Consider the following 19,635-nt stretch of genomic DNA (forward strand, 5'->3'; position numbering starts at 1 on the left):
AAATGAGTTTTTTTCTTAATGACTGAATTCCTCCAAAGTTTAAAACAATGAAGTGTGAATACTTTGTCGAGTCTATAAGTTTTGTGGTTTTAACTAGTATTAATAATTAAAACGATATTAGATCAAAAATCCAAATCCTTTGGTTCTTCAAATTAATGATTCATATTGCTTTTGTGCTCGCTGAGAATTGGATAATCAGCAAATGCACAGAAGCATGAATATCAGGATGAGAAGCTTAAAATTTACAAAATATTTTATCCAGGAATATCAGGACAACTACAAAACCTGTAAGCTGATGTTTTATTTTTAAAAGAACAAGATGAAAAAGTAAATATTTAATCTTCAATTCAAGATGACAAGGGTAGTCATTTGGACTCCTTGTTTAGTTCAATCAAATTCAAAATGACCCTTTTTTTTAGATTTATCTAAGTCCTTTTTTAAATGTTGCAATATATATCGTAAATAAATTATTGTATGTCTGAATGTTGGACAAAATAGGTATAAATAAGCAGTTTGTCTTTTATTATTTCTAAGGATAGACCTATAATTTTTCAAATGCTGATTTGGGTCAAAACATACATCACTACTTTGTAATTGAATAACACATTAAAAAAGACTTATAACAGCAAGTCAACCCACCAAAAATATTGGACTGAGAGAATTCATATATATTTATGCATACTTAAAAATGAAAAGAATGTATCATCCAAAGTTGTTAATGGATCATTTGATTTTTTATCATTATAAAAAGCATTTTTTATAATTTCTATGCTTGTGGCAATTAGAATGGTAAAGCCTGTCCATTAACTGTATCAACCATAAGCGAAAGGTTAAAATCCCTTATAAGGTAAGATTGGTGGCATTTTATTTGCTTTCCTACACATAAATTTGCAAAAATCTTTCTTTTTTAAATTAATTTACAATGGAATTACACTACAACAATAAATTCCAATGCTACATAATATACTTAAAACCAGGGTGCATAGTCAAAACTTCCAACAAAAAATAAGCACCTTTTAAGTACTTTTTAAACAATAAAAAAATATTTTTAAGCACTATATACACTATCAAGATGCAAAATAATTTTCAAAGACTTCACATGATCATATTAAATTACTAGTTTCTGACAAAGTTCTTTTATTGATTATATTAGTTACTATAAAAAGATCAAGAGAATTTTCGGTTCGATTTCAAAGTGAGAGTACTAGAATCTCACTTAACCCAACTCAATGGATGCACATGCAGACTCGCAAATATTTCATCAAACGTGCGAAATGATTAGTGCTTGCATACGCTACGGACCGACGTTACACCGAAATGTATAGTGGTTGAATGATTTGTGAAATTGTTGAATAGAACAATATGAAAACTACTATTTTGTTTAATGCGTGTTAAAAATCGACATGATAAAGAAAAAAAATCTAATTTTCAAAAGGAGAATAATAAGCATTTTTTCAAAAACCTCCAATGAAAAAAAAAGCACCTTTAAGGGCTTTTAAAAATGCTTTGCACCATGCAAAACACCAAATTCTTAAATAATTTATTTTTTTTTTGCTGCTGACTGCCACAGATAATTAAATGATGCAATATTTAATGCACATATAACTATGATAAAATTTTTAATTTTGTCACAGATTGCTTTAACTTTTTGCTGAGCATTAGAAATTCAAAACTTTAAAATACTTTCATTATTATTACACTACATTAGACTATTCAAAAATCCAAATCTCTGGCAAACTCTGAAAAAAATTGAATTCAAAAGATTGGATCCCCAAGAGATAGTGGAGATTTATAAAAATCTCACCATCAACAATTTACTTTTCATAACCTTTCATTCTCAGATTTATAATGTTTATTTTTCTTAAAAAAAGTTAATCCCTCTAAAAGCATTTATCATAATTATTTTTTTTTTTATTTTTAAAAATGACATCTTCTGAACAAGAAATAACTAATATGAAAATAAAAAAGACAGAATTAAATGATTTACTTTTGTATTCCACTAATTTGAAAATGAATACTTCTAATCAGAATGTGTATTAGTTCTCAACTTAGTTCTGCATTCTTGGTTTTGATTTTTCATAGACACCCACACAAATTGAAATTTGTCTTTCTTCCAATTTTTAATAATGATGAAATATTAGCAATAAATAAATGCTGCAATTTGAAACATTAATTTTGATAGAAATTTTTGTTTCTTGTTTCATTGCAACTACTGTAAAGTTAGCTTTACATTTCACATTTATTTTCTGCTCATTTTAGCACTGACTATGTTCATAAGAAATTGCTGAATACAGCCAATTCCTAAATGCCAATCAAAAAATTGCAGTTGTAAAATAAAAGCATTCTGATCTAAGATGATTCCTTCTCCTGAATTAAGAAATATTAAGTGTAACTGATTGCAGAGAAATTTTATTGTCGAAATTTCTAGAATTCAAAATATAATTGCAAATTTTATAGAATGTTTACTTAGATTAATTTAGCAGAGCAGTGAAACCTTAATCACTTTCACAAACGTTTCTCTTAATTTAAACAATTAGTAAAGAAATAAACTTAAATTATAAAATTATTGGAAGATAATATGCAATACTTATTTTATTTAATCATTTTTGCCTTAGACAGAAGTTAAAGATTGGAGTATTGCACAAAAATTAAATATTCAGAAGACCCTTTCTGAAATATCTTTATAATCAAATTGCTGGAATTTTGCCATTTAAAGGGATTTAAAAATGAATAAAAAATATCACTAGCACGAGCACTCTCCCGTTTATATGAAGATTTAAAGGAGGATGAAGAAAAAAAAGTGTAAACTAAAACAAGTCCAGCAATAATGTAAATTGGGAAAAGAAAATACACTAATAAGACAAAGTTTTTCTTTACTTTTATGTTAATATACATGACACTAATACACTGAACTTAAGTGTTACATTGTTAAAATTAAATGCACTTCTTCAAACAACTTCAAAGAAAATTTATACAGCATAAGATTTATAACAATTGGACTAAAGGATGATTGGGAAGAATTTATTTCTTTTGTATAAAAAATTTCACTAGTTCCACATGATTACATGCTTTGGTTTTTTGCAGATTTTGAATATTGCAGAATGGAAGAAAGGGAAAAAAACTAAAGAGTAAAAATTGTGCAATCACATAATTACATAATGATACACACACACACTCAAATGATTAGAAACACATGACATTTGCTCGAGAGTAGATCCATAAATGATTACAATTTCACTTAAAGAGATACACATGAGTTTTACACAGCTACTTTAGTCTGTAATAGTTGACAATAAAATTGATAGTAAGCCAGCAGAGTGGGGGGCCTAAATGTGGGAACAGGCCAGGCCAGCATGTGGATTTTTATTTTACAAAGTAACACAACATCCCAAATTGATTAAATTATTAGGCGTTCCCACATGTTGCCCAATCCACTCTGCCTGCCAGTTAAGCAAATAAGAACTAGTCTTGGGAAATGCCAAGTCTGTTAATTATAGAAAGTTCACTTATATGTTTTTTTTAAAATCACCACTGCTGGCCAAAGGAGTCCTGGTACCACTCGACGTCGCCCCCAGAGGCGCCACGTGGTTGTTGAGGTATGGGCTGTGAACCCCAGGAATTACCCATAGACCCTCGGCTATTCTGGAAGCGGCGCTTGGAGGCCCCCTGGTTCTGTTGACCACTATCAAACTTACGCTTACCAGCCATAGTGCCCCTGGGTTTGACACCACCACGCCCCATAGGCTTACCGATTCCTCCTCGAGCTACACCCCGGCCACGAGGTCCACCTCTACCTCCTCGGCCGGGTGAACCTCTGGGTGGAGCAGAACGAGCAACTCTTCCACCAGATCGAGGAACCTAAAAAAAGAAAACTTTTTAGCACAACAAATACATGAAATAATGTTTTACACAACTTTATATGGGAAAGCATATCCTCCTAAGTTTTAAAGACATGTGAAAATCTCTAACTAAAAAACTTGAGATACATTCACATTTAGCTATAATTCTTAAAAAGACCCTCAAACGTGTAAAGTTGGTTGGGTGAAACCAAACGGTCTCCTATTAAAAAAAATAATTTAATTAATTTTTGAATTATTAATATATATACTTTCTAATTTAAATGTAGCCAAGTGAAGAAAAAATAATAATTTTTTCCATACAAAACTTTTTAATCTACACAATAAAAAAAAAAAAGTTATATTGTAAGCATGTCTATTGTAGGCACGTATTGCTATAGTAAGCATGTAATGCATTGCTATTGTATTGCTAAGGTATTACATGTAATGTATTGCTAAGGTATTGCATGTAATCCTGCTCTCCAGCAAAATATATTTAAAAAATTAATTAATATGAGTAAATTTAAAGTTAAGTCATACTGTGTCTCAAAATAAAACAAGCCAGAACTTCGATCCGATAGTTTTTAAAATTACTTAAGAAATAAAAAAGGTTGCTACATTTTTTTTATTTATCAGACCACAGTGCTGACGTAAAATATTCTTTACGGTAGATGGATCGTTGGTTAGAGTCTCATTGTAGTCAGACTAACAGTGGGAGGTTCTCGTGGTTTACCTCACCATATAACACAAATGCGGGTTATTTCCATCAAAAAGTCCTCCTCAAATCAAATTTCCCCCAATACCTAATGCAGGAACTCTCTCGTCTTTTGGATTGGGTTCAAAATTACAAGGCTATGGAGTTGAATATTAGTAGTCATATACCCACAATTGGATTGGCTGCTTAACATCAGTTATAAAAAACCTTCAAGTTGAAAAAGCATCATCAAACAGGATTTCAGAAAAAAACTGATGCAATCTCAGAATGGTAGAAAACCACAAAAACAGTCAGAACAAGGTCCTTGCTTACTTCAGATGTAAAAAGGATGACTTGCCAGTATAACTCTTTTCATCACACAATTCTAAGTTGATAGACTAGATTATTGGTTTGAGCCAGCGAGCATGTGTGTCAAAAATTAGAACATTTGTAGAGTTGTGAGGAGATAAAACTTACAAAAATGAGTCTTCAAAGATACGTCAACTATTAGAGATGAAAAGGAACTATCAATTCTAAAGTAAAACACAAAAATTGTATGAAAATAATAGCAATGTAAAATGTTTACCACGCACCTAATTAATATCAATATCTAAAATTAATGTTTCCAATAGTTCAATTCTTGTCTTAAAAAAAGATAAATGTTTTTTTTTTTTTTTTTTAAAAAAAAAGAGGTAGATGCATTTAAATGTAAATGCATTTACTTTAAGAGATATTCGAGCAAAGGGCCATGCGTTAATTGAAGCGTAACTAGAAAATAATTCATATTACTTAAAAGCAAGAATTGATAGATTAAGAGATATTTCAATTTCCAAAACTTGAAGAAAATCCATTGTTGATCGTCATAACTAAAACATTTGCGTCTAAAGCAAAAAATTCGAATATAATAAATTGGAGTTATGGCATCTACTGTATTGTCATTTAACCATGCCTAATCTTAAGAAACTTCAGAATTCCTAAGTAGGGATGTAATGAATATTCGGTTGGCTGAATGTTTGTGAAATATTTGGCTAAATATATATTTCTTCTTTGGAAAAGTACTTTATAAGTTTTTTATACATAGAATTTGAATAGATTTAATAAAAAATCTAAAATCATATTTTTTACTTAACACTATTAGAAATAGTTTTTACACATATTTTTAAAGTTCTAAAACTTGCACACGGCTTGCAAATTTATAGTTGAAAAGGCAAACGGAAAAGCTAAATTTGGTAAATTGAAATTATTAGATTACACTTAGGACTGGGAAATATAAGAAATTTTATATCGTGATGCATCGTCAGTTTTGTATCGCCATATAGCGATGTATCGCGGTATAGTATTTTTGAAATTCATTTACTTGTAAGGCGCAGAAAGTCGGATTTCTATCAAAACTTCATACTCAGATTGATTTAAATCAATTTATGAATTTGATGTATATATTTTGCTTAAGAAAGATATTAATGTAATATTTTCTAAAAATGATCGCGCAAATAACGAAAGATTTCTTAGTTTAAAAATAAGTAATAAAAAAGTAAATGAAATTGATACTTATCAAAATATTTACCTAACAATACAGAAAGAAAATTTAAAAAATAAGTTCGTTAAAAATTATTTGTGTGCTTAAAACAAAGTGCTAAATAAATTTTAAAAAAAAAAAATCTTTTAAAACAGCACTATTTTTTATCATTATTATTTCACGTTAATAATAAAGTTAAATTGAATAATTACCGAATTCTGAACGAAAAAACAAAGTAAGGTTTGATTTCTTAAAAATAAAAACAAAAGAATTATGATATTCGATAATATATTCAACTGACAATATCGAAAGAAAATTAAAAAAACACGATTATACTCTTTAATAAAACGAATTGCTAAATGATTTTAAAAAAAGAAGTCGCAATCGCAAACATTACTAATTTTTTCGAATAAACAAAGTTGATTGACTTATGTCCAAATCCAAAAGAAAAATAAGTTTTGTTATAATTTTATTTATAAAAATGAAAACAACTAAAGATTTATAAATTTAAAATCAGTAATAAAAACCCATTAAATTATTATTTTATCCAAAAAGTTTTTAATAAATCAAAATAAAGTAAAAAATAGCCTAATAAATTTAATTCTTTATGGGCACCTTAAATTAGATTTCCGTTTGTAATAAATTCAATAATGTAAAGTAATACTTAAAGATATAATATCAAAATTAATTTTCACGTTTAAAAATAAAAAAGTTTTGTTTCAAAGAAAAAATTTACCTAATTAATTAAGAAACAAGCGATCACAAAGTCAGTCCCCACTGAAAATAATCTACAAGAAACGATATCAAAGAAGAAGAAAAAAACTAAGAGGTGCGGAAACGAACATGCGAGATCACGATATATGTTCTCAAAACTGATTCTACCGCTCATCAATCAAGGCCATTTCAATATAACGATACGTACATCGCCTTCCTCAGCGCGAGTAGGCATCCTTGCGTGTCTTGTATCGCTATTTCGTTCGTCTTCTTTACTCGACGGCTTAAATCAGATTTTTGATGCATCACCTGGAACGAAAGTCGCTGTCTCGGCATGCCGATGCAGGCGTTAAATCGATATGTCGCGATATATCGATTTATAGCCCAGTTCTAATTACACTATACTTAAAAGTTTTGCATTGCTGATTTTTTTTTAATTATATCCAGGCACAAAATTACATTTATTCAACACTTCTTAAGAATTAAAAACTTTTTTAATTTGTTAGTTTATTTGCTTTGTCTTTTACTGTTTCTATTATATTGCAGCATATGAACAGAATATTTCTGACAGACTATATTTTTCTGGACAGTAAGAAAGATAACTAGTAACTTAGAAAACTTTGATTTATAACATTAAATTATATTTGAAGAACAATTAACCATTTCTGTTTCTCTGTTTATTAACTTCTTTTATCCTCCTTATTAAGACACAGTATTTTTTAAAGAGCGTTTCTAATGAATATTCTTTTATCACTTTTTTTTTTCTAAAAATATGGCATCGCTAAAAAGTACATCTTTTTTAGAGTCAAATTTTTCGTTTGAAAATAGGGAACAATTGCTTTAGTAGAGCCTCCTTTGGCATGTTGAAATAGATTGTGGGTTTTTTTACTCCGCATTTTCACGAGTGTTGACACACCGACAGGATAATCCCCAAGTACACCCTATACCAATTAATTTTCAATGACTGTGCGGTGCAATAGGTTTGAGTCTGCAGTAGCAGAATGGCATAAAACGGAAGGAAAAAATTTAGAGTTAGCTATACAAGCTGTAACAAATTGCAAAAGATTCTTACTCGTTCTGGGGGTGGTGGTGGACCACGAGAAGAAGGATAAGGCCTTGGAGGAGAGTTGAAGCCATAATCAAAACCGTAGTCCTCAAAAGGGGGTGCATAGAAATCTTCATAGTAAGGGGGTTCACCATAACTACCGGCATCATTTCCAGGAAAATCACCAAACCCTCCTCCTCCATAGTAATCGTAATCATAATCTAGGAAAAACACATGTCATTAGCATATTTAACATTACAAAAAAAAACTTTTCTTAAAAGAGATGCAAGAAAAAATGAAAATGGCAATACCATAATTTCTGGGAGCATTAGGAGGCATTCGTCCCCCTCTGCCTCGAGGAGGTGTAGGTAACATTCCAACCATCCTACATAAAAAATAAAAAAAATAAAAATTTACCTAAGAAGTACAGATTTATGACTGTCAAAATAAAACATTCATGTTAACCTGATTTAGAATATTTTTTTAAATGAGCTATAGTATTATTATGAAATTTGATTAGATGAGAAAAAGCTTTTATTTTTTAAACAGCATTCTACAGTTATTTATTTCACTAGTTAATTGTCACAGAGGGTATCACTTTCCAACTCTTTTTCAGGCTAATAAATAAAATAAAAACTTATTTACTGTTAAATTATTAACCATTTAATTTAGGGCCTAGCTTGTTAAATCCCTAATAAGCATAATTATAATTAAGAAAAATCAGCGCTCAGTAAATTAGAATGAAGAGTTGCATTAAATTGTTTTTAAATGTAAATTTACCCTACTTTTGATATTTTTTTTTATCAAATATTATTTAAGATAAGGTGAAAAAGATTTAAAATGCTTTACTCCCAATTTCTCAGCTGCTTCTCTAGCTTTTTTCTGTAACAGTGGTCTTGATACTGGATATTTATTGCTTCTAACTTGAGAAAAACCATATCTGCCCAATTAATTTTTTAAAATGCAGAAGAGCATTACAGAAAAAATCACTTAAGATATAGAATATTTTATGAGGTTCCAATATTTATGTAAATTCATTTAAGAATTGAAATATTAAATCACAAAAAAACTAAGTCATTAAATTTTTTCCCCTATTTGTTGCTTCATAGCTCTTACTTATTTAAACACTATGAATTAAATAGCCAGAAAATTGAAACAAATAAAGTAAATTGCAAGAATTAAAGAAAATTAAAACAAGTAAATAAATAAATAGAATGAATTGGATGGCCCATGTGATTAGAATGAATTATGTCAATACAATAAAAAAGATATTGCTTCCAAGAAAGGGGGGGGGGGAAGCGAAACTGCTTCATATTTTTCTTTCACATGGGCTGGAAGAAAACATTCTAATAGGACTTATTTTTCCTTGAAAAAAACTCACAGCCCATGGATCAATAGCAGGGTGCATAGCCAAATTAGGGTCTTTTAGGGCTTATACAAAAACGAATATCAAAAATAAGCACCTTTAAGTACTTTTTAAAAATACTACACACCATGAATAGTCATCATAAAATATTTTTTTAAAAGGAATCTGAACTATTATCTGACGCTGGGTTGCTGAGCGGTAGCGCTTCGCGCCACAGGTCCCTGGTTCGATCCCCGGGCCGGGCAGGGTTGACTCAGCCTTTCATCCCTTCAGTGGGCCGATAAATGAGTACCAAGCATGTAGGGAACTGGGGGTTCTGCGTTCAGCTGACCGGAACATCTGCTCCACCCCAGAGCCCAAGAAAACTGAGATGGGCACAGTAGGCCTTAGCCCTCTAGGGCTGTCGCGCCGCTGAGTTTAGTTTAGTTAGAACTATTATCTAAAATGCACATGCGTAGTTATCCTTATAAACAAATTTTTTTGGCGAAAACTTTTCTTCTCATAACAAATATTTTGAATAAGAATCTGAAAATTTATTAAGAAAGCATACTTACATGCCGCCTCTGCCAAGAGTTTGCATCATTCTCCGTTCCCTATTTCTAAGAACCTCTTCTTTTTTCTTTTTATCTGAGGGTGGTTTGGCCAGAGACACTTCCAGTGTGGATGCACCAAATTGTTTGCCATTAAATTCTTCCATAGCTGCGACTGCAGGTTCCCTTTCAGCAAAATGAATAAAAGCATAATCCTTGATCTTTTTTACTCTTTCCACTTTACCGTGAGCTTCAAACATCTCCTTCAACTTATCTTCTGTCAATTCATTAGTTAAATTACGAGCATACAACACTTTCACCTAAAAAACATAGAATCAATTTCAGCAAAAATATTTAGGCGTCATACATTGAAATTTAGTCAAAGCAACCTAAGGTGATGAGACTAAAGTTCCTCACTGCATTGAAACCTCTCGGGAGCGACCACTCTCTGTTCAAAGGTACACGATTTAAGTACAGAACAAAGGTACATGACTTTCACAAACTACTTTAATTTCAGTCAATTTTGTGCGGAAATATCACTTTTGTTGGCATCATGACAAGAAAGATCTTTGAAAATTTAATGTCTCTAAAAATGATCCCAACAGTGTAGTACAATTAGGTGTAAAAACAAATTTACAAATTACGTTTTTTTTTTTTTTTTCGTTTGTTTAAGTTGCACTCAATTTCATATCATAAAAATTAGTTAGGTTTAAAAGATGAGACGAGGTTTGTTTGAGATGCTTGTTTCTTCAAAAATAACTTTTTTTCCCCTTCCTAATTCAACTTTCAACTCTAAAAGTAAATCATTGATAGCATAGTCTATAGTGCAATCGGACTGCAACATGAGGTTGTATCTTCAAAAAGAGCTCTTCTAAATAAGAGCCTCACACAAATAATTTGAATACATTTAAATCTTATTTCCCATGTTTCCTTAATTGAGGAAAAATTTTCTTGTAAAATCATTAATGACGCATTTTAAAAAATTAATGTCTTCATCAATTTAAATCATTGATATTTGAAAAATTCGAAATTCCAAATAAATTATATGAATAATATATTATAAATAAATTATATGAATAATAATTTAAATGAATAATTATATATAAGTTTACTTTTATGCCTAATCACATTTACTATTCTAAAAGAAAAAATATTAAAAATTTTTCAAATAAATTCTAGTTCTAATACTTCTAAATAAAATATACAAGAATTCACAGACATAGATGTGATTGATGATTTTCTGAACTTCTAGACCTTGGTATTTCCAGTAAATTCCAGATCGCGGCTAGCAAAAAATCAGAACTTTTTACAGAGCACAATCTTTTCTGCATTTGGTTCCTGACAATTGTCAGCAATCATGAAATTTTGAATCATGTAAAACGAGTGGCGTTTTCATATGCTGCGGAGACTATACGCCGAAATAGATTGGGGTTGAATTAATTATGAAAACGTTGAAAAGAACAATGTGAACTATGTCTTTTTTCATAATTCGAAGCGAAAATCAGCATAGTAAAGTAAAAATCTCATTTTGAAAAAGGGAAAAATTAAACACCTCTTAAAAACACCCTATGAAAAAAAGCACTTTTCAGGGCTTTTAAAAAAACGAAAATAAGTACCTTTAAAAAACGCTACGCAACCTGCCAAAACGCTTTCTTTAACAAAAAAAGTCTATGGAGAAAATTTGTACCTCCAAAAAGTAGTGGTATTCAGAAGTGGTCTTTCCTGAGTGTTTCACTCTATCAGACTTGAAGTAGCTTAAGCTACCAGACCTAAACCTACAGTTAAAAGCTGATGATTGTCTAATATTACACCAAAAGGTAATTTAACAAGCTGAAAGCATTTTAATTTCCCACAAATAACAACTTTTTCTACTTCAGTTCACTTAATGGAAACAATTATTTAAATATCTTGTAGGTATACCCAACCAAGTAAAACATGCATTTAAACCATTTCTGAGAAAAGATGGGATTTATACATTTTGCATATTCCCAATACTATAAAAACCTAATCTAATTTCAAGAAAAACTTTAAATATTGTGATCAGTAAAAGAGAAAATGGACTTACCTTTGACATTGTTTCATCATCAGGTTCTTCCTGTGGATCAGCCCAATCCACTATAATATCACAGCCCCAAACTTTAAGACGGCCAGTGCCTAACTTTCTTTTGCCTAAAGAAGCTGCTTTATGAGATTCATACTCTAAGAAGCAGAAGCCTCTGTTTTTTCTTTTATCGTCAGGAGTACTGTAGATTATGACCTCGGACAGTCCAGCTGAAAAACAGACAAATAAGTTTACTTAAGGAAAAAAAAAACATGTTTTTTCTAACAGAATAACAATTTAATTACTTAGATTTGGCAGTAATAATACTAGATTTCAGTGGACCAAAATAAATATTTTCATTTTAACCAGAATAATATAATTAATACTTAAGAGTGAGTAGACCAATAACATAATTTAAAAAAAAAAAAACTAAATTGTACCCTTTAAATTGAAACTTGTGATTTTAATTGAACACTGAGACCAGTTATTTTATTAGAAAAAATTGGCAATCCATTGTTTTACATATTTTTATATAAAGGACATAATCATACATAAGAGTAAATACCCTAATCCTTTCACGCCAGTATAAAACACTCACTCCTGGCCATCACATATTACAGTATCTTCACTACAGCGCGAGAATCTCGCTTATTTTTTTCTTTTCTCGCATTAAAAAATTATCAACGCGAGAAGATCGCGCACTCTATTAATCAATTTCAAAATGCTCGAATTTTGGAAAAAAATTCCTCTTATGCCATTTTGAATAAAATCCGTTTCACTTTTCTTCCTTGATCTTTCATTATTTTCAACATGGATCCCTGTTATCTAGCTTCCCTATTTACCAGTATTGTTCAGAACTGGTGCCAACAGCAGAAGGACACATTCACATTTCAGTAAAACAGCAAAACCCCCACTATCCTGGACAAGTAGTCACAAAACAGACTGCAGGACTTAGCGATATGCGGGTGCTTGCAACTCCCTTCGCAAAAGAGTTAATGAATTAACACTAACTACTATATAAACAGTCTGTTAAACCAGATAGGAGGGATTAAATTGAGTCTTTCAGTGTTAGATTTCATAAGATACTCAGTATAGCGTAATAAAAACTTTCCTCAAAAAAATTAAGCACCAATAAGTTATTTTGAATACTAACAAACCATTGTAATTTTTTTTTTAATTAACTTATTTTTGAGCAAAAGCATCATTACTGGTAAAATACTTGCACAACTTGTTTTTATAAATGTTTTATTCAATAAATAAGGGTTTGCAAGTTGTCATAATGACGACTGGTGGCCGAGTAGCTGCACTTTGTGCCACAGGGTTCAATCCTCGGGCCGGGCTAAGTTGACTCAGCCCTTCAGTGGGTAGATAAATGAGTACCAAGCATGTTTGGGAACTAAATACTGGGTGTTTCGCGTTCGGCTGACCACCTAACCAGAACATCTGCTTTTGTACCTCAGAGCCAAAGGTCAAGAAAACTGAGATGGTGCCCATCTCAGTTTTCTTGTATGGGCTGTCTTGCCACTGAGTTTAGTTTAATTTGTTATAACACACATACATTAGAGTCTATAATGAGACCTTCAAAACTCCAGGCATCTGTCTGAATCCTGATCTTAGCTTGGCACAAGTCAGCGTGAGAATCTTAGCGCCCCTGATTTTAGTGGCAGCCCCAGAGGCAGTGTTAAGAACCAGTCTTTTTTCCATTTTCTCGATTTTTTTGAAGGAGCGGCTTGAGAAATTTTAAAAGATTTTTGTTTGTTTTAATCACTGTTAGTTTTGAATTTGTTTTAATTTTTGTTCAGTTAGTCCCATCACCTTTCATTTATAAGAAAGGTGAGACATTCAAGTCGCAAGCAAGGGAAATTGCACACAATGTTTTAGAATTTTTTTCCAGAGAAATTTTTTTAAAAAAAGCCCTCTAATTATTGATGCAATAATCTTTATGAAGAACCTTTTTCCCCCCTATTACACCCTAACCTGCATTTGTATCTTCACTAAATAGGATATTCTGTACACACAAAAATTAACAATATATTGAGGGGAGGGGAAGCTAAAAATCATTTAAGGGCAAAATATTTTTTTAAATAAATCAGGACAACTATGAACTTAATATTTTGATAAAAATAGAAGGATGCTGAATAAAAATCCAAATCCTTTGATACCTCAAATCCATTATATTAAAATCAGCATTCCTAGAAAATTAAATGTTCTGAACACATACATCCAAGAAAAAAAAAAAGAAAAAAAGGCTAAAAAAATCAGGAGAAAATATCCTCAAACAGGAAAAATGGGACAATTATGAATCCTGAAATTAAGATGTGAGCCACAGCTTTTATCAGAGCAATAACAAACTGTTCGAGTACTGATTGTACAATACTCAAACATTCAGTATTCAATTGAAAAATAGCTCGTAACAACTACAGTAGTATATGACTTAATTTTTCATTCATGCAAAACTTAAATAATATTTTGTTCTTGAATTGTATTATAGTTCATTAGGAAAGATAATCATTTTTTCTAAAAAGGAAAGACAGCAAATTAGGTGATGACTAAACTTAAGTCTTCAAAACAGCAACAATTTAAACTTCATTTTAGCTTAAGTCTACAATGCTAAACTTTTACATATATATATAAACTAACTTTTTAATTACAAAAACAGCACTTAAAACAATGCTAAAAATAATAAATTTTCCAAGGAGAATATTTGTACAAATTATAAGGCCAAGACAATAATTTTGACCATAACACTTTAACAAAACAAGAATTTACCTGTCAAAAATTTTTATAAAATGTCAGGTTTAATTTTTCATACCTGTTAATTTACCAAATTCTTCAAAGATTTCGTCTTTGCTCTTACTCTTTGGGATGTTACCGACAAAAAGCCGAAGATTAGGAACTGATACATTGACTTTCAGATTCTTTCCACTTTTGATTTCATAATTATCCAGCTGAAAAGTAAAAACCAAAACTTGCCAAAACCTTCAAAATTTAGATGGCACATGCCGAAAAATTGAATTTTGAATTTCAAAATTGAAAATTAAAAAAATTTCAGTTCCATTTTCAAAAATTTTTATTGACATGTTAGCAAGAGCAGTAAAAGATACAATTATTTTAATATTTTTACAAATTGTAACACATGTTAATATTTAAAGACCAAATAAATTTTTTAAAATTCATTTTTGAAAAATATTTTGAGCTTAATGCAATACTTAAAGCTAATCTGCAATGTTTAGTACATAAAAATGGTTAAAATGTGAATTTTCTTTTTAAATTGAAAGCTAAAAATCAAATGGAAGATTTATAAAAAAAAAAAGGAAGATAAAAGAATACATAGTCCATCCAATCAAATAACCTCCAAAATGTTTATTTAATGAAACCACACCTGTTACGTAAACTTTACAATAAAATAAAGGGATAATGTACAGGTAACTTGAAATGTAAATGAGTGCAGAAACCTCTGTGTTCCAGAGTAGACATCCTTATTAGCTGTAATTGAAATGTTAGTATTGTCTTACATTGTTTTAAAAATTATAAGCTTTTTATTGGCAAATTGGGGAATAAAAATCAAGTCAGTCTGAAAGCAATTGTTAAAAACTTAGCTTTTTAAGTGAAACAGGATTTTTAAGTAAATGTTTAAAAAAAATTTATAAACTTAAAACCGAAAATGCTTTGGTAAATATAGAAAGATTGCCAAAATTTACATTTCATTTAAATATTTCATATTAAACATCTTTTACATTTTTAATCTTTAGCAGCTGTGACAGAATTGTTTCAGCTTTCTGAGACAAAACTTTCTACCACTAACATCTTTCTGTAAGATACTTTTAATAATAACAAATATATATGTTAGTATTTTAAAGTAAAAGCACTGTTTAAAAAACGAAAAAAAAAAAGCTATACATTAAATGTAACTTTTTTTTTTTTTAAAATAGATGAGCAATATTTTCGTATTTTGGAGGGAGAAAAACTTTTAAAATTTTTTTTCGAATTTTGTGCATCACATTAAAAAAAAAATCATGAAATCTGGTAGCAGTAACAACTGAAATAAAGATCGTCGACTGGGTTACTCAAATGCTTGTTTCGTTTCAGGATTCAATTGTTGAAATAAATAATGTAATAAAATATCGGATTTATAAAAACTGTCAAAATCAATAAATATAACTCCTACAAAAATTAATGGTCATTGCGTTAAAATGTAAATAATCACATACAAGATTCCAATTTTTCATATTGTCAGACGACATATATTGGGACATTGAAAAACCATGTAAAAATCAATACCAGTAATCGCCAAAAATACAATCGAAACACTGTGGATATATGATACCATCAGCGTAAACTGAGCGGGTCAAAAGTTGACAATTTAAATTTTAAGTGTAGAAATAATATACATACAGAGAAATAACCAGAATTTTACAAATCCTGAGGAAATTTGTGGTACTAGCAATTAGAGCCTGAATTAGCTGATATTCAAGTCTTTACTAGCTTTAACTGCCAAAAAGTTAAAAAAAATAAAAATTAAAAAAAAAAAATACATAAAATTGCCACATTAAAAGTAAATTAAATGTAATAAAATAGCATAAAAAAGATCAAGATTTTTTTTTCAAATGCAAAAATACGTAGCAATAATTATCCAAAGAATGATTGAAACACTGCATGGAGTAACTATGATATGGGCAAAAACCAAATGTTTCAGAGTGATTTCTAGGATCCGCAATACAAACTTCACATGCCATAATAATATCGATATTTAAAAACAAAAAAAGCACAAGAATATCAATAACTGAGCTGGAAAAAACATTGAAATTCAAAAAATAATAAAAATTCCTAGCAATAATTGTGAGAAAAAAAATTCTAATAACACTTCTCATTTTTATAATGGAATAGGTGCCAGTTGTGAGTGATAAAGTGAAGTTTTAAAAGTGTGATTTAGATTTTAAATTTTTAATGTGCACCATCAAGAGTCACAGTCATTTTATTAATGTTTCTTAAAAAAATAAAAAAAAAAACAAGTACAGGATTTCTAGAGCAAACTAACTTTTAAATTCTTGCAATTTATAATTCTTCCTTTTATATTATTTACTGTCGATTTCTTTTTAATTCTCAAATAAGAATTAGAATAGAAAAATCACATTTCTATCCTCTCTGATGCACAAGAAAGTCATCTTTTGAATATTAGAGGCATCTTAAGAATCTTTTGAATATTCTGCAGGAAAAAAATCCTCAAAAAGAAAACCAAAATTTTTAATTTCCCAAAGAAAAAAAATCTTTCTGTAAAAACCATTTAACATTCAGCGGCAATTTCACTGTGATTCTGTGGGAAGAACTACCTTAATCTTAACAGGAATTTGTATTTTAGAACTGCACAAAACATTAATACCACAAATGTTACCTGTTTAACAGCTGATTGAGCAGCTTCTCTATTACAATAAGTTATAAATGCATATCCACGATTTTGACCAGTCAAGGGATCCATCATTAATCTTAAATCCCAAATCTGTCCACACTTTTCAAACACCGGAATCAATTCATCCTCAAATATAGTCTTAGGAATTTTACCAACAAACACCTAAAACGATTGAAAATCTGATAAGTAAGCCATAGTTTAAAATTAATAAGGAACTAAAGCTTAAAAAAATATACTCACCTCACAGCCAGCTCCAGGTGGAGATTTGTTGTCCCAGTCAGGTGGTGGTCCGCCATATTTACGCTGACCAGTAGTGACATCTAAGGTGTAGCCTGTTCTATCTAATATTGCCTGAAAATTTATGTAACTACTATAAATAAAAGCAAAAAAAAGAAAATCAAATTAATGCATAACAGAGCCAGAAAACAAACTGTGTCAGGGCTCTCTTTTGCTGCAAGTACATAATTCTGCAAAATAGAGTTAACAGTATTGAAAAATTTGTTTTATTAGAAAAAGGTACTAACTAGAGTTCAGCATTTTTTTTCGATATTTATTACCCATTCGCAAAATAAGTTTTGGTTTGGATTTGATGCCGTCATCACACTTTTCAACTACAATAATCAAGAGTTATAGTAAACTGTGCATGTGTCGCCATTGCATGCAGTGCTATGGCGACAACTGTTTGATTATTTTTTTGTTCACTTTAAATTTTGTTATGCATTAAGTTGGTGAGTTTATTTTTGGGATATGGGACCAGAGAGATCCCATAAATACTACTTGAGTTGTGAATAAAGGAGAATCTCATCATTTTAACGATATTTTGGTTTTTAATGTTTTAATTAAGAATCAGAAATTCTAACCTACAGTCCAAATTGGATTATATATTTCAATACAAATTCTATCACAAATAATGAAAGTCCAAACCAGGGTTGGGTTTTTGCCATCAAAAACTGGTTTTTGACATGACAGTGGTAAAAACCGTCAAAAACCTACTATTTTCTTTAATTTATGGCATATAGCGGACAATATATTATTTTCACATAATTGCGTTTATAAATGAATGTTGTAAACGATTGCTATTGATTTGCTATTGCAACTATATACATGTATTCTTATAAAAGGATATACATTCGTACAGAAATATTGTAATATACTTATAGAAAATAGTGATACTTATTTTTATCATTATAGCTTAATTTGCAAAGGATTCAAAATTTTGCACTTCTTAATTGTTAGAAATAAACAAACAAACAAAAAAGCTTGGAGATATTAATAAATTCAAGAAGTAAAAAGAAGAATTTAAAACTTGGCATTTCTTAAATATTAGAAATAAGCTAAACAAAACTTTCAAAACTTGTAGTTACTAACAAACTCTAAGTCAAGAATGACTTGACATTCTTCAGTAATGTAATATGCCAAACAAAATGATGGTCAAAAATGTTGAAAATTTTGTTTAGTATCCTAATATTTTACTTCAAATAGTATGTTTTAATACAATCATGTTGGGAAAATGCAAGAATCTGTTCTTAAATATCTTTTAACAACTTTTTTTCTAATTTTATTGCCTAAATTGAATTAATTTTAAATTACAAGCAGTTAAACTCAAATAAAAATACAGTTTGACCAGAACTATGGGTTTTTGACATGACGGTAAAAACCATGGTATAAACCGGTAAAAACCGCCATGTGTCAAAAACTTGCCATCCCTGGTCCAAACTGATTGACACAGTCCCAACAGTTAAGAGTTGAAACAAGAAAAAACGATGCCAAGGCCTAAACTTACAGAGGCTTAAAAAGCCAGAGAGTTCAGGGTGGCGGTCAGTGTTTTTGCTAATTAATAATTTTAATAGTCATAAAATTTCCTACTTTGAGGTGTCTTTTTTTGTAGTTTCTACAGCCAATATGTGAATACAGGTAAAAGGAAAGGCCAATATGTGAATACAGGTAAAAGGAAAGGGAACAAATTAATTTGTTCCACATTATTTAAAGTTGAATAATGCTTTACTCTGCAGATTTGCCAAATTACTAAGGTGTTTCAGAAGCCACTAAGAATACTCACTTTAATCTTTTCCTCATCTGGTCCCTTAGCAGCAACAGCAGAAGCACCAAGTTTGGACTTTTGCCGATATGTCTTCATTATTCCACAAAGATAGGCGCTCTTGTTGGACACATGTTCAAGGCTACTTTCCATGAATTCCTTTAGCACAGATAAGGCCCCATCAACGGGAAATTCTTTTAAAGCTTCTAAAGCTCTTTCGTCTAATTCAGAATAAGTTAACTTTCCTGAAAGTGAATTAATCGTTTAAGTTGCATATTTTTCAAGCTTGTAAGAAAGTTTGCTTTTTCTGAAAAAAGCTGGAATCAACTTTTTTTTTAAAAAAAAAAAACAGTCTTCATTGGCTTTTTATATTTTATTATTTATAAATACCATACATGTATTTAAATTTTATATAATTTTGGAATCTAGAATATATTGCATTTCTTAC

At 30.1% G+C, this 19,635-nt stretch overlaps 1 protein-coding gene across 5 annotated transcripts in view; it reads right to left on the reverse strand.

The window, feature by feature from the left end:
• Positions 1-19,635, reverse strand: part of LOC107443910 (heterogeneous nuclear ribonucleoprotein R) — a 37,784-nt gene that overhangs the window by 4,598 nt on the left and 13,551 nt on the right. For 2 of the 5 annotated variants that reach the window (XM_071180966.1, XM_016057937.3), the window contains exons 3-11: positions 19,209-19,432; positions 17,390-17,500; positions 17,135-17,311; positions 14,555-14,690; positions 11,767-11,972; positions 9,726-10,021; positions 8,117-8,190; positions 7,833-8,026; positions 3,702-3,858 (exon numbers count right to left, since the gene is read on the reverse strand). In XM_071180966.1, coding sequence (XP_071037067.1) covers positions 3,702-3,858; positions 7,833-8,026; positions 8,117-8,190; positions 9,726-10,021; positions 11,767-11,972; positions 14,555-14,690; positions 17,135-17,311; positions 17,390-17,500; positions 19,209-19,432 — 1,575 coding nt within the window. Of the gene's footprint in view, positions 1-2,856; positions 3,859-5,192; positions 5,784-7,158; positions 8,027-8,116; positions 8,191-9,725; positions 10,022-11,766; positions 11,973-14,554; positions 14,691-17,134; positions 17,312-17,389; positions 17,501-19,208; positions 19,433-19,635 lie in introns of those variants that run through there. The other 3 variants (XM_016057936.4, XM_016057935.4, XR_015435953.1) reach the window with 2 other exon arrangements.

Source organism: Parasteatoda tepidariorum, chromosome 8 (genome assembly GCF_982258835.1).
Source record: "Parasteatoda tepidariorum strain Cologne lab strain chromosome 8, Ptep-v5.0, whole genome shotgun sequence".
In the NCBI taxonomy this organism is placed as follows: domain Eukaryota; kingdom Metazoa; phylum Arthropoda; class Arachnida; order Araneae; family Theridiidae; genus Parasteatoda; species Parasteatoda tepidariorum.